The following is a 16,138-nucleotide window of genomic DNA, read 5'->3' as shown; positions in this document are numbered from 1 at the left end:
TAAGAGCTGTGAAAATGTGGAATAGACTCCTTCAAGAGCTGGTTCTAGCCAGCTCAGTAGATGGTTGTAAGAAAGGCCTGGATTTTTTTCTAGATACACATAATATAACTGGAGACTAATATTTATAGGTAAAGTTGATCCAGAGGTAATATCTGATTGCCTCTTGGGGGATCAGGAAGGAATTTTTCCCCCTGCTGGAGCTTATTGGATCATGCTTTATTGGGGATTGTTTGCCTTCCCCTGGATCACCTGTGGGTATAGGATTGTATGTGTGTGTGTGTGTGTGTGTGTGTATATATATATATATATATATATATATATATATATATATATATATATACACACAGTATCTCACAAAAGTGAGTACACCCCTCACATTTTTGTAAATATTTTATTATATATTTTTATGTGACAACACAGTGTACAGTGTAAGTGTACAGCTTGTATAACAGTGTAAATTTGCTGTCCCCTCAAAATAACTCAACACACAGCCATTAATATCTAAATCGCTGGCAACAAAAGTGAGTACACCCCTAAGTGAAAATGTCCAAATTGGGCCCAAAGTGTCAATATTTTGTGTAGTCACCATTATTTTTCAGCACTGCCTTAACCCTCTTGGGCATGGAGTTCACCAGACCAGAGCTTCACAGGTTGCCACTGGTGTCCTCTTCCACTCCTCCATGACGACATTACGGAGCTGGTGGATGTTAGAGACCTTGCGCTCCTCCACCTTCCATTTGAGGATGCCACATAAATGCTCAATAGGATTTAGGTCTGGAGACATGCTTGGCCAGTCCATCGCCTTTACCCTCAGCTTCTTTACCAAGGCAGTGGTCATCTTGGAGGTGTTTTGGGTGTCGTTATCATGTTGGAATGCTGCCCTGCAGCCCAGTCTCCGAAGGGAGGGGATCATGCTCGGCTTCAGTATGTCACAGTACATGTTGGCATTCATGGTTCTCTCAATGAAATGTAGCTTCCCAGTGCCGGTAGCACTCATGCAGCTCCAGACCATGACACTCCCACCACCTTGCTTGACTGTAGGCAAGTCAAACTTGTCTTTGTACTCCTCACCTGGTTGCTGCCACACACGCTTGACATCTGAACCAAATAAGTTTGTCTTTGTCTCATTAGACCACAGGACATGGTTCCAGTAATCCATGTCCTTTGCTTGTCTTCAGCAAACTGTTTGCAGGCTTTCTTGTCCATCATCTTTAGAAAAGGCTTCCTTTTGGGATGACAGCCATGCAGACCAATTTGATGCAGTGTGTGGCGTATGGTCAGAGTACTGATAGGCTGACCCCCTACCCCTTCAACCTCTACAGCAATGCTGGCAGCACTCATACATCTCATTCCCAAAGACAACCTCTGGTTATGACGCTGAGCACGTGCACTCAACTTCTTTGGTCAGCCATGGAAAGGCATGTTTTGAGTGGAACCTCTCCTGTTAAACCGCTGTATGGTCTTGGCTACTGTGCTGAAGCTCTGTTTCAGGGTCTTCACAATCTTCTTATAACCTAGGCCATCTTTATGTAGAGCAACAATTCTTTTTTTCAGATCCTCAGAGAGTTCTTTGCCATGACGTGCCATGTTGAAATTCCAGTGACCAGTATGAGAGAGTGAGAGCAATAACACCACATTTATCACATCTGCTCCCGATTCACACCTGAGACCTTGTAACACTAACGAGTCACATGACACTGGGGAGGGAAAATGGCTAATTGGGCCCAATGTGCACATTTTTACTTAGCGGTGTAACAGTGTTGATTTTGTCGACTAAAACATTTTAGTCGAATAAATGAATACTATTTTAGTCGACTAAAATACGACTAAAACTAAAACAACTGAGATGACTAAAATACGACTAAAACTAGAATGCCATTTTAGTCAAAAGACTAAAATGGGACTAAAACGAAAATGCCATTTTAGTCAAAAGACTAAAACTAAATTGAAATTTGACTTCAAAATGAACACTGGTCTGTAGTGCATGTTCATACCTCAATACCATAAATAATAACATATTCGATTGTTCACTCCAGCATTATATAATGAGTTTGGAAATTGTAGCGAAATGTTAACTAATGCATTACAATTTAGTTACACCCATTAGATTTTAGACAACTAAAATGAGTTTTAGTCCACTAAAATGTACTTGAGATTTTAGTCGACTAAAACGTAGGACATTTTAGTCGACTAAAATGTACTGGAGATTTGGTCGAATAAATACGACTAAAACTAAAACAATTGCAGAAGACTAAAATGTAACTAAAACTAAAATGCCATTTTAGTCCTAAGACTAAAACTAAATTGAAATTTGCTGACAAAATTAACACTGGGGTGTACTCACTTTTGTTGCCAGCGGTTTAGACATTAATAGCTGTGTGGTGAGTTATTTTGAGGGGACAGCAAATTTACTGTTATACAAGCTGTTCACTCACTACTTTACATTGTAGCAAAGTGTCATTTCTTCAGTGTTGTCACATGAAAAGATATAATAAAATATTAAGGCTACTTTCACACTGTAGCCACGCGTGTTAGCGGTAAAGCGTCTCTTGTTCTAGCGGCGCTTTACCGTAGTTTTAGCAAGGAGCTTTTAACTAGCGGCTGAAGAAAGGGTTAAAACCGCCCGTGTTGTGGAGCTTCCGAAGTGCTTTTCAGGCGCTTCGGAAGCGCTGCCCATGCATTCCAATGGGCAGGGGTGGTTTAGGAGCGCTGTATACAGTGCTCCCAAACCGTCTCAAAGATGCTGCTTGCAGGACTTTTTGTAACGTCCCGCAAGCACACCGTCCAAGTGCTTTCACCCTGGGGTGGCACGGGAGGCGGTTTTCAGGCACTATTTTTAGTGCTAAAATGCCTGGAAAAACTCTTTTAGTGTGAAAGTAGCCTTACAAAAATGCGAGTCATGTACTCATTATTTGTGAGATACTGTATATATATATATATATATATATATATATATATATATATATATATTTTTTTTTTTTTTTTTTTTCCTTCTATTGGTTGAACTAGATGGGCCTGTGCCTTTTTTCAGCCAGACTAACTGTGTAACTATAATGTAGCACTGTTTTGTGTTTTATTTGGAAGTGGTGGGAGAGAGCCTCCATTATCTTTGGTATCCAAGAAGGAGCTTGCCTGGTTATCTATCTGTTCATCTGTTCATGCTTTTTTACCCTTTCATAATGGAGGTCAAACCATAAGGTGAGATCACACCCTGGGGTAACTGCCAGTGGAGGTGTCACTTGAGTCAGTTGGCTTCACTATTTATACTATGTTCACATTGATCCTACACGAAAGTTGTATGACTTCTGATCCCACTTTGTCCTGCGATTTTATGTCTGACTTCAATGAATGTAATCCCACTTTGATCCGACCATACCAGGCCCTTTGAACCTGGTATGAATCTTAGGGAGGGAACCCCCACGCCAAAATTAAAAAGCCACCCCGCCAAAAAGTACTTACACCCCCATGTTGAGGGCATGTGGCCTGGTATGGTCCAGGAGGGGGAGGGGCGCTCGCTCCCCCCCCACCTTTCCTGACCTGCCAGGCTGCATGCTCGGCTAAAGGTCTGGTATGGATTTTGGGGGGGCCCCACGCTGTTTAAAAAAAAAAAAAAAAAAGTTCCATGGGTTTTGCCCTCAAAATCCATACCAGACCAAAGGTGTTGTCTTGGGGGGGTGGGAGGCACGCCATTTTTTGTTTTCAATTTTGATGTGGGGTTCCCCCTCAAGACCCTCAGAGCACAAGTCACATGCCACAAGTTGGATCAGTTAAGATGATGATCCTGACTTCCATTCAACTCAATGGGCTGAAATCATGTCCAAGTTGGACCAAAGTAGTGCAGGAAGCATTTTCAAAGTCAGACCGACACAGGTCGGACCAGTTAAGATGGCTCTCATAGGGAACCATTGATTTTGACATGTCATGCGACTCATGCTCTGAAAGTCGGAGCTAGCTGACTAGTCATGTTGGACTAGTGTTAACCGACCCTTATAGAGCATATTTTCAGTAGTTTTTGTACATTTTATCACACATACATCATTTTATTAATTTTTTATTTGGACTCTATCACTGATCATTTTGGATATTATCTGTGCTATATGGCTACATAGTTATGAGTGCCCTTTGTCAATAACAAACTATTCAGCTAATCTGAGTGGACTTTATCAAAGATTATTTTGTACATTATTATTGATTTATTGTAATATTGATACTGCACTTATTAACCACACGTATGCTTTTTTTTCGGTTGCTGTACACTGCAAATTTTTACTTTTATTTTATTGTTTATCTTTGTATAGCAGAGCACTTTTTATATATTGATAGTTAGAAAGAATGCATGGGTTATAAGAAGGATTATGTTAGTACCAAAGAAATTTAATTAGCTCATATCCTGGAAGTGTCTATTCCGGAAAGGCGGCCTCTTAGACTCACATATCGATTTAGTGGGAGGGCGTGTTCCCGCTAGTAATTTCTGAGCACGATTTACATGCGGAAACGTGCGCTGCTTATATAGGGCAGCCTTAGAATACTACCCCTTATGAGGCTGAAGGGAACCTGTGTAGGCTGTTTTTCTTCAAGTCATCCCAGTGGCTCATTCTCCCAATCAGGGTGTCAACACTGATTTGGAGTACTCAGACCCAAGAAAGATTACCTGGTCTTTTACATTGATGTTTCACTTATTAAGTCTTGCACTTTCACTTTACATTGTTATCGGCTTGTAACTGAAACAATTTATCAGCTAAAGTGATGTGTAAACCTTGGTCAGCCAGTCATTTTAGTATGATGAATATCTATCAGTAGCATACAGTATTTATACCATACCCATTTTGATCAAATGTTCACATTATTGTACATATTACACATGATGCCACCAAAAGTTAACGACAGAATACCCCAAAAACACAATCCATACCCTCTTGTCTGTCTAATAAAAGTTTCATGGTCTCCATGGACGGTGAGTTAGATGACACCACACGCAGACGTTCATTACTGTTCATCCTTTTGTATTTGTTCTCAGACCGATAAACAAACTGGAAAAACAAACGAAGCATGTAACAATGATATTTCCATACAGTACAAGGTAGACAGACATTGCCCGCTGTGTAGTTGAGAAAATGCTTAATTGTACAAAAACCCTACACAATGATTGGTGCACCTATCAGGTGCAGAAACTGTGATGGTACCCAGTATGGTTATCTAGTAATAGGTGACAGCTACTCATCAGGTAACCATCTTGGAGTTTTTTGACCACAAACCTTAGGCTGCAACAAGGTTCTTCCATAATAGATAACCAAGAAAGGTGCACCAAATAAGTTCCAGTGTTTTTTTGAAACTTGTGATGTTGTACAAATGTAGAGCTATGGCATGACACAAGCAATCTTTAGGGGAACCTATTCCAGCTAGAGTGGTTCAGCAAACAAAATATGGCCAGGTTCTGGATTGCCAAGGACTCCGCCTGGAGCTCCGTTTGTCTCCGGGCACTGACAGGAGTTAGAACATGTGACCACCCTTGCAGCGCATAACCACGCCCACCCGCCTGACGGCGTGCGTTCCATTGCCGGCCACCCCCCCCTAGTCTCCCATTCATCCCTTCCACTTGCAGCCCATGCTCAGGTCCGCCCCCACAACCGGCTTATAATCCACAGGAAACCATCCTCGTTCTGCTATCCTACTTTATCTGAGGCAGAGAGACAGCTGCGGACACACTTGGCTGCAGTAACCCCTCAAGAGATCTTCACCCCCCTCCATCCTTTTTATTCCAGGACAGCACTCTCCCAGGAGGACGCAGACAGACCAAAAAAATCTCCCTTTCATCCAGCCAGTGACAGGTACACAGCCTCTCTATTCATTCAGCTATATGCCATGATGTGACTGCCTGTCAGTGTCCTGAGGGATCTCCCCCAGGTCACAATTCTGGTTTGCTTTAATACAGTGCTTCCTCTCTCCCTCCCCCCTCCTTCAGGTCCACACCACCCTACAATCCCTTCTCTACAAATTTAAAGGAGAACACACACACCATCAACTATCACATAGGTAGGTGTATTTTCACATGACAAGTTACCGGTTCGTCATCTCCCGACTTACCTTTTTCACTTACCAACATATATGTCGTTTAAATTAAAATAACAATTTTTTAAAAAAACAACACCCTTAGGTCATACATATATACACATATATATATATATATATATATATATATATATATATATATATATATATATATATATATATATATATATAATTACTTTCTTGTTTGTTACTTCCCGTCTATCATATTCATCTATTGATCTATGTATTTATATCCACTTATTGATTTATGCATTTTTACTCACCATGCGTTTCTTGTGTTGCATTCTCCTGCCATGTGCTCCATACTGTATTTTTAGCTGAAATTCTGTCTCTCTCTCTCTCTCTCTCTCTCTCTATATATATATATATATATATATTTTTTTTTTTTATATGTTTTTTATATATATATATATATATATATTGTCTGTACATACGTGTGTGCTTGTGTATGTGTATATATGCACACATATCTATATATGTATATACATATATATATATATTTTTTTTTTCTGATCTCTGTTCCACCTAGAACGCTTGTACGTGGACTGGTATGGAACACAGAAAATCGTATTTCCCATTTCAGGCCATCTTTTCCAACTAGCCATTATGTTGATGTACATATTTTGGCCTACTGGCCCATAGAGACTGCGCCCTGGTTCTCAAAGGCTCTGATGAAGAGGTTATCCTCGAAACGCGTCAGCCAATTCTAAACACCCGCCTCAATATGGGCTCATTATACTTTTAACCCATTTTTAATTTCCATGTTTTTTATATTTTGTTACCTGTTTGTATTGATATGTAGTATTGGCATTATTTAATTGCTTTTATTTGCTTTTATTTTCATATGAATACATTTTTACACGTTTTGATGTGAGCAATTGATCACGTGCCCTTCATCCATCACTCTCCATATAGCCATACTTGACCACCCTGGGGTCAATTTCTGGGCAGCGGGACATGCAACACCATCTCTTTTAGCTTTGCTATAGTTCACAATACTACTCTTCTCAAACCCAAACAGACCCTCACAAGCGTAGGAGTAATCTTTCCTTGTCCACAATCTGGATTGCACCCTTGTGCATCAAATGATCAAAACAGTACTTCACCCTTGGAATTAATTCCTTCCAGGTGACAAGTCAGAATGAAGCAGTGCCTGGGAAAAAACAAAGCCAAGAGGGAATGACTGGGTTAAACCCCTATGCTGAAGAAATAGTTTCTGAATATTTTCTCAAAAGCTTGTTTATCTAGTGCCCAAATCCAGGTCCACATGGAGACCCTGCACAGAAATGTCTTTTCAAACAAATAAATCTCTAGTTTGGCATAAAATCCATGAAACTGACCAATGAAGAATCATAATATCACTTGCAGTGAGTTTCCGGGTGAGAAGAAAAGATTAGGATATCATCAAGGTACACCACCAAAACACATGTAGCTCAAGGCATATACAATTGTAGTAAAGACACACAATCATGTACAAATTGAAAAAAGAATAGCCATATATCCTCAGAACCCATAACCCTTAGCTGATCCAAAGAAAAAAAAAGAAAACTTAAAACACACCACACCATTATAATTGAAAACTGCCAGGATATGCTTGTGTATACAGTGCCTTGCAAAAGTATTCACCCCCTTGGCTTTTTACCTATTTTGTTACATTACAGCCTTTAGTTCAATGTTTTTTTAATCTGAATTATATGTGATGGATCGGAACAATAGTCTAAGTTGGTGAAGTAAAATTAGAAAAATATATACATAAAACTATTTTTCAGAAAGAAAAAAATGATAATTGGCATGTGTGTATGTATTCACCCCCTTTGTTATGAAGCCCATAAAAAGCTCTGGTGCAACCAATTACCTTCAGAAGTCACATAATTAGTGAAATGATGTCCACCTGTGTGAAATCTAAGTGTCACATGATCTGTCATTACATATATACACCTTTTTGAAACGTCCCATAAGCTGCAACACCTAAGCAAGAGGCACCACTAACCAAACACTGCCACGAAGACCAAGGAACTCTCCAAACTAGTAAGGGACAATGTTGTTGAGAAGTACAAGTCAAGGTTAGGTTATAAAAAAATATCCAAATCTCTGATGATTCCTAGGAGCACCATCAAATCTATCATAACCAAATGGAAAGAACATGGCACAACAGCAAACCTGCCAAGAGACGGCCGCACAACAAAACTCATGGACCGGGCAAGGAGGGCATTAATCAGAGAGGCAGCACAGAGACCTAAGGTAACCCTGGAGGAGCTGCAGAGTTCCACAGCAGAGAATGGAGTATCTGTGCATAGGACGATAATAAGTGGTACTCTCCATAGAGTTGGGCTTTATAGCAGAGTGGAGAAGAAGAGCAGAGAGTGGAGAAGAAAACCATTACTTTCAGCAAAAAACAAAATGGCACATTTTGAGTTTGCGAAAAGGCATGTGGGAGGCTCCCAAAATGTATGGAGGGAGGTGCTCTGGTCTGATGAGACTAAAATTTAACTTTTTGGCCATCAAAGAAAATGCTATGTCTGGCGCAAACCATCAAATCACCCAAAAGAACACCATCCCCACAGTGAAACATGGTGGTGGCAGCATCATGTTATGGGGATGTTTTTCAGCAGTCGAGACTGGGAAACTGGTCAGAGTTAAGTGAAAGATGGATGGTGCTAAATACAGGTATATTCTTGAGCAAAACCTATACCACTCTGTGTGTGATTTGAGGCTAGGACAGAGGTTCACCTTCCAGCAGGACAATGACCCCAAACACACTGCTAAAGCAGCACTTGAGTGGTTTAAGGGGAAACATGTAAATGTGTTGGAATGGCCTAGTCAAAGCCCAGATCTCAATCCAATAGAAAATCTTTGGTCAGACTGTTCACAAGTGCAAACCATCCAACTTGAAGGAGCTGGAGCAGTTTTGCAAGGAGGAATGGGCAAAAATCCCAGTGGTAAGATGTGGCAAACTCATAGAGACTTATCCAAAGCGACTTGGAGCTGTGATAGCCGCAAAAGGTGGCTCTACAAAGTATTGACTTTAGGGGGGTGAATAGTTATGCACATTAACGTTTTCTGTTATTTTGTCCTATTTGTTGTTTGCTTCACAATAAAAAAAACATCTTCAAAGTTGTGGGCATGTTCTTTAAATTAAATGATGCAAATCCTCAAAAAGAAAAAAAAAATCATACAATCCCATATACACAATCCTATACTCACAGTTGATCCAGAGGAAGGCAAAAAAGAACCCAGCAAAACATGATCCAATTTGCTCCAGCAGGGGAAAAAAATCCTTCTTGATCCCCGAGAGGCAATCGGATATTCCCTGGATCAATTTTACCTATAAATGTTATTATCCGGTTATATTATGTACATTTAGGAAATAATCCAGGCCTTTTTTAAAGCAAGCTGCTGAGCTGGCTAGAACCACCTTTTGAGGGAGTCTATTCCACATTTTCACAACTCTTACTGTGAAGAAACCTTCCGTATTTGGAGATTAAAGTAGTTCTCTTACGACTCTTACCACTCTTACATACAGTAAATAATACTGTAGAAATATTTGAAAAATGTACCGGAAATATTTGTCCAAAAAGAAAACTTGCTCTTGAAAGACGAGGACTGCTCTTGGAATCAGTTTGTGGTGACTCTTCTGGCTGAAGGGCGTTCTGCAATAAAATTGTGAAATATTTATTACAGATTGTCATGTTATTTATAGTGGATTTATCTAGTCCATCTATCCAACCCTAACCAATTTATACACATAATATGCATTATCTTGCAGTCTGTCGTCAACATGCAAATTCAGGACTTTAACAATGCTTAATGCATATTCTGTTCGGGCCAACAAGCTTAAAGTAAAACTTTGGCTGCCATACACACAGCCCGAGTGAACTGGCCAATGGCGCCCTATATTCGGCTCATGTGTACGGCCCTTGAGTGTGCAGGATTTTTGTTAGAAAAGGACTTTGTGTAAACATGAGATAGTAAATAGGAAGAAGAAGCTGGTGTGAAGTGTTAGTGCAGGTTAGTTCAGGAAGAGCAGCGGTGTATTAGAAAAGTTTATATTACAGTTATCCTTTAGTACCTAAATAAATGAGGTAGTGTCTGTGAGATCCAAATGTGTTTTCTATATCTTGTAGCGAAGGTGGTATAAAAAAAAGAAAACTGGATTAGTATTTAATTAGTGGGCGCAGCAAGATGGAGCTAAAAGGATTCACTAGTTGAAAGGGGTTAGAATAGACATAAGGGATGGTTTAGGTAGTAATTATAGGTGACTAGCAAATAGATTTACTTTACATCTATTGCTAGCAACTGTCATTTTGTAATGTCAGTGGCTTTTGCAAAAGAGTTCTGATGAGAGTGAACACCTCTGCCTTGTTCCCCATTGAACAGTTAAGGGGAAGGTTGAGATGTAGGTCATTTCAGAAATGCTATATCACTGGAGTTTAGAAATGTTATGGCTTGCATGAATGTTCCTCAAAAAAAAAATGTTTTTGAGCTCTGGAATAGACAGTCAAAAGAGGCTTTTGTGGACATGTCTTACATCTAGGGCAAAGACAGGTAAAGGTAGTTTATAGAGTTATTAATTATCTAATGATGTTGAGGTTTGCTATTAAGATATACTAAATCCTGCATGGTTCTTGTAAACCAGGGGGCTTCGGAATTACACATAAAACACATACCTCCCAACTTTTTGAGATGGGAATGAGGGACACCTATTAGCAAAAGTATGTAGGCATAGGACATATCCCTTGCCACTACTTTTTATTTTTAACCACTACTATTCCTTTATACTGGCCTTTGAAACGTACAAATGCACCAATTTAGAATTTGGATGAAATGTTCAGCACTGGGAAACACTTTTTGAAAGATAAAAAGTGCATTTTATATACAACTTTATAGATCAGACCAAAATGAGGGACAGAGGGATTTTGTTCCAAATCAGGGACAGTCCCTCGAAGGACAGTTGAGGACTATGTATACAGGATTAGCCAAGATTAGAGTGAGTATAGTGAGGTCTCTAATTTCTACAGAGATTGGTTGGTAGTTCATGGGAGTCAGGGTTTCACCAGTCATTTTTAGATCACTGCTGTTGAGCCATGTAACAATTTTGAGAAGATGACTTTCTCCTGTAAAATGTGATCATATTTAGTTCCAGTGTAGATAATGTATTGAACCTCTGTTTTATTTTTGCTTTCTGAGTTCAATTTGGGAGTCTTCCCATGACTTCCTATCCCTGAAACACAACAGGAAGGGAGAAACAACAAAGTGGCAGAAAATCCCCACTATGATGTGTATACTTGGAAACAAATATTCTGGGTGTACCATTGGTCCCCAATGCTAGCTGGCTGAAAATATAGGACTAAAGACTGAACCTTACAGCTGCTACACAGAGACCTTTACCTATTGCTTATGTTAAGAGGTACCTCTCAGGGGACATTGCACTATATCCTAGTAATTCTCCTAGAGTACACTAGAGTAGACTTGTTATATAAATATTATTTACATTGCACTTAAGGCTTATAGTCACTGTTTAGGCCTCATGTACACTGGACATTATAAAAAACACCAGTAGCACTAGCTGTATTTTTGCATCAGTGTTTTGTTGCATTTGCTTTTTATAGCAAAACAATACTCCCACAAAAGCTTGAGGCTCAAAAATGCTCATAAACACAGGATAGCTGCATTTTGCAGCGTTTTTCAACGTTAGAGCAATTTTACAGCTGAAAAACTCCTCTTCAAACACAGTAGTTCTGGGGGTTTTTTTCAGCCTGAAAACGCCTTTGCCAAAAATTGTTGATAAAGGCCTATGTGTGCATGATAGATAACATGCTGGGGAGTTTACTGGCCTTATTGCTGACTTTGCTGATTTATGTTTTGATTCCAGTCTAGTGGTACAGAAATATATTCTATGTTATCTTGGCATAGTGAATTTATTGTTTAGCAGATTGTTTCTGAGCCTACCTTCTGTGTGTTCATTTTGCTCAAACCACCATTTATTCTAACCGTACCAATACATTAAATTAATTTACAACTAAACGGTCTTGTGTCTATTTCATGGTGCTAATTCACAGCCGAGCTAAAGGTATCTAGTTATGTTCTTATATGTGCTTGCAGTAGCTTTCATTCAACCAGGTGTACCAGAGGGGCAGAGGTTGTTCTTGGAGTCGAGGAGCAGAACAGAGAACCCAAATCCAAGCGGCTCCATCGGGGATAGTGCTATGTGGGGAAACACTGCAGATTTAGTTTTAAGTGAAGGCCGATAGAAGTATATTATAGTTTGACCATGAGCAAGGAATATGATGGGAATATATCAGGATTGTAAGACTGTTCAAAATAGCGAGGCAGATCTGTTGTTGGAGTAGTTCACAAAGAAAAGTCTCTTGAAATTTTTAAACACAAAATGGTAAATAGCACTGAGTTTCATTTTAATTTGTATATACCTTACATTTTCACCCTATTGAGAATAAGAATTCCCACAATTAATCCTTGGAATAGATTGGCCCACTATGAAACACAGTGAAAAGCAGGTTAATTGTTACACTGGTTCTCTATTTTTCCTGATGAATGGACTTTTGTTTTAATCCAACCAGAAGCCATATAATAAAAAAAAAACAAAGAATAGCTCTTATCTCTGGAAATGATTAACCTTTAATGAAAAGGGAAAATAACATTTGGATTATGCAAAAGAAATAAACCTGAATTTACCTTCATAGCTTTGAGTGTGTTACTTGTACCTTCCACTTCATCCTTGGTTTTGTGCATTAATCTTTGTAGTTTAACTAAAAATAACTGCTGGGCTCTAACAAATAAAAAAGATAATTTTGATGGAAAAGTATAAGAAGGATGGTTTGTATCTGAGACATAAATGGCAATGAATAAAATATAAAAATATACTTGTCCAATGTTTAAGCCTTACTAATAGATGTATACTGTACACATGTCAGAGGTATGGATTAGCATACTGTATGTTAGCTTATCAACACTTGACTGACCATAAAAAAGTCCATGCATGTAAACCCCACAAACCACATTTTTCAGAAGAGATAATTATTATTGAGCACCTCTTTGACACTACTGCACCATAGCACTGCACAATCAGTACCATTCCTCAACCTGTCTAAACCTCTGAAAATAAAGCTTGCAAATATATTTCTAAATTATATATGTTTGACACCCCTATTGTAATACAAAAAGAGATGCGCAGTCCCTTTAAAGCGGAGTTCCACCCACTTTTATAATTTGGTCTTAAAGGAAAGACCACCCCTCCACCACTCATTTTTGGATAACAATTTTTTTTTTCATACCTTAAATGAAGTACATAATGTACTTCCATCCCAGTTTGGCCGCGGCCCAGGGCGTCATATCCTCCTGTTCCCCCGCTGCCTTCTGGGACCTGTGTTTGTCCCAGAAGACGACGGGGCCATTCAGAGGGCGCGTGTGCAGTAGAAAACCGGCTGTAAAGCCTAAAGGCTTCACTGCCAGTTTCCCTTGGTTAGAATGGCGCTGCACCCGATCCGGTGGATGGATCAGCCTCGGGGGGCTGACATAGCGGGCTCCCGGGACTGGTAAGTGTCCTTATTAAAAGTCAGGAGCTACATAGTTTGTAGCTGCTGACTTTAGAAAAAAAATGTTTGCGGCTGGAACACCGCTTTTAATAATAATAGCAATCAAAAAAAGTTAAATAAAGTCACTTTAGTGATGAAAACACAGTGTAATGACAATCAATATATACACAAAAACAAATATTGTAAGTAGTCCATGTGACATGTGAACTACATGTACCAGCAATCCACGGTGCAGACTTTAAACCTTCAGTCTTCCAGCACCACAAATACACACCACTTGCTTATCAAAAGATCTGACCCCAAGGTTAAGAGGCCAGTAATGATTGTGGGCAAGAGCCAGAGCCATTTTTGTTTTTTGCACACATGGTTTAAAAAAATCACTTTATTATATTTATTTAAATATTTATTATATTTATTACCATATATTTTCTGAAAGCAGACACCCTAGAGAATAAAATGGTGGTAGTTATACAATTTTTTATGCTGCACGATTTTAGCGCAAATGTCTAGGAGACACAACATTTCAGTAAAAAGCATACTTCAGTTAATTTTAGGGCAAACAAACACAATAAATTGTGCAAGATAGCTTATAGTTAAAAAAACAAAACTCATTTGGGCACACGTGCACGATGACGTTACCACCAAGTCCCCACTAGATGTGTTTCATCACAATAGATGTCTTCATGTCTTCATGGGATATCCTTTTCAAATCAATAAAGAGGTGGTTTTAAAGATGATGCACTCTAGCTTTTTTATTCTCCTTCATGCTGGCTGGGGCCTTGCTGGTACTACTATTTGTGTTAGTCGGTTATTGCACTAAAAGCACCAAACATTTAAGACTATTGATGATTTTCATCTTAAAAACTACTCAGTGGTCTTAAAACACCATCCTGCACATAAGTGGTACTAACCTCTTAACCTTGGGTCAGATCTTTTGGCAAGCAAGTAGTGTGTATTTGTGATGTTGGAAGACTGAAGGTTTAGATTGCTGGCATATGTAGTTCAAATGTCACACGGACTGATTACAATATTTGTTTTTGTTTATACATTGAGTGTGATTACATTGTGTGTTCATCACTAAAGCCAACTTATTTACCTTGTTTTGATTAAATACTATTATTTAAAGGGACAGTGCATCAATTTTTGTATGACATTTTGGTTTCTGTTTAGTATTCTGACACTGTATAGAGTGTAGCAACCCCATACTGTTTGACTTTGATATATATAATATATATATATATATATATATATATATATATATATATATATATATATATATATATATATATATATATATATATATATATATATATATTCACACTAAGCACAAATGGCTTAGTGACTAGTTGACGAGAAATGTTTACATTTAAATTTAAAATGGCTCATTGTATATTCTTTTTTTTTTGCACTCCCATTGTTGCTCGACACGACTTCCTCCTCTGATCGTATTAGTGCAAACCTCTTCTCTCTTTTAACTTTGAGAAGTAACAGCCTGGCTGCAATGCACATCCTGTCAAATGTCCAAATGCAGAACATCTCCAAAAACACAGCTTTTTCGGTGCTAAAATGACCTTGCTGTCCCCTTTTACTACTGTGATCCTGTCTATTTTGTGCTAAAAATGAAAATGCTGTGAACACTGAGGTAGTATAGGGATTCTTGGGGCCTGTTCACCCTAAAGCTACAGGGGTTACCAAAGTGTTCACTGTCTGACCCCTTACTCTGACTGTAAATAAACAGGATTTTACCAAATAAGAATAGAGGTCCAGCTCATTATAGGGCAAGATTATTTGCTTTCTGTTATTAAAAGCCACCGATTAAAGTTTATGTAACCCTAATCTATTTTTAAGCATGTCTGGCATTATGCACTGTATACGATTTTTTTAAGCAAATAATTTTTTGTGAATCTGTTGCAAAGTTTCTTATGCAAAGATTTTGCAGGTAACAGAACTACCAGTTTCATGCTGACAGTGCTAGGCCACTGCCTCTCAATCAGCAGCAGCATTGTCAACCTGATTTGCAAGCTCCTTTAGCAGGCTATTGGTCATTGGGCTGCCTAGTGGACAGACAGACCAACTGAAGGAGCTTTCACAGTCGATCGAGCAGTGTCCATACAATAAATGGTTATAGCTGGGGTGAAACTGGGAATCTGGGTATCCAACATGTGTCATATAGTCCTTTGCAACTGACTGACAAAAAATAATTTGCTTGAGAAACTGTATAAAGTGAGACATGATCCCACAAACCTTAAAAAATAAATTTAGGGTTTATGTACGCTTTAACAAACACGAAATATACTATAGTATTATAATAATTGATGTGCTATATAATACAGTATATACACGATTCTGGTCTGCTTTTTATGTTGTTCTGTATGTTATACGAAGTGTGTCTATTAAATAACGAGACTGATTAAATAACTCACCTTTATTTATATGTATTACAATTTAATGTTTGTCCCCTTCAATATATTCCCCATTTGCACTAATACATTGCTGCAGTCTTGTTTTTTACTGTT

At 38.7% G+C, this 16,138-nt stretch overlaps 1 protein-coding gene across 1 annotated transcript in view; it reads right to left on the bottom strand.

Moving 5' to 3' along the window:
* CARD11 (caspase recruitment domain family member 11) overlaps positions 1-16,138 on the bottom strand; it is a 250,592-nt gene that overhangs the window by 65,056 nt on the left and 169,398 nt on the right. The window contains exons 18-20 of the mRNA XM_073633053.1: positions 12,763-12,856; positions 9,627-9,719; positions 4,913-5,030 (exon numbers count right to left, since the gene is read on the bottom strand). Of these exons, the coding sequence (XP_073489154.1) occupies positions 4,913-5,030; positions 9,627-9,719; positions 12,763-12,856 (305 nt within the window). The remainder of the gene's footprint in view (positions 1-4,912; positions 5,031-9,626; positions 9,720-12,762; positions 12,857-16,138) is intronic.

Source organism: Aquarana catesbeiana, linkage group LG06 (genome assembly GCF_042186555.1).
Source record: "Aquarana catesbeiana isolate 2022-GZ linkage group LG06, ASM4218655v1, whole genome shotgun sequence".
NCBI classification, from domain to species: Eukaryota; Metazoa; Chordata; class Amphibia; order Anura; family Ranidae; genus Aquarana; species Aquarana catesbeiana.
This window is presented reverse-complemented; position numbering and strand designations above follow the sequence as displayed.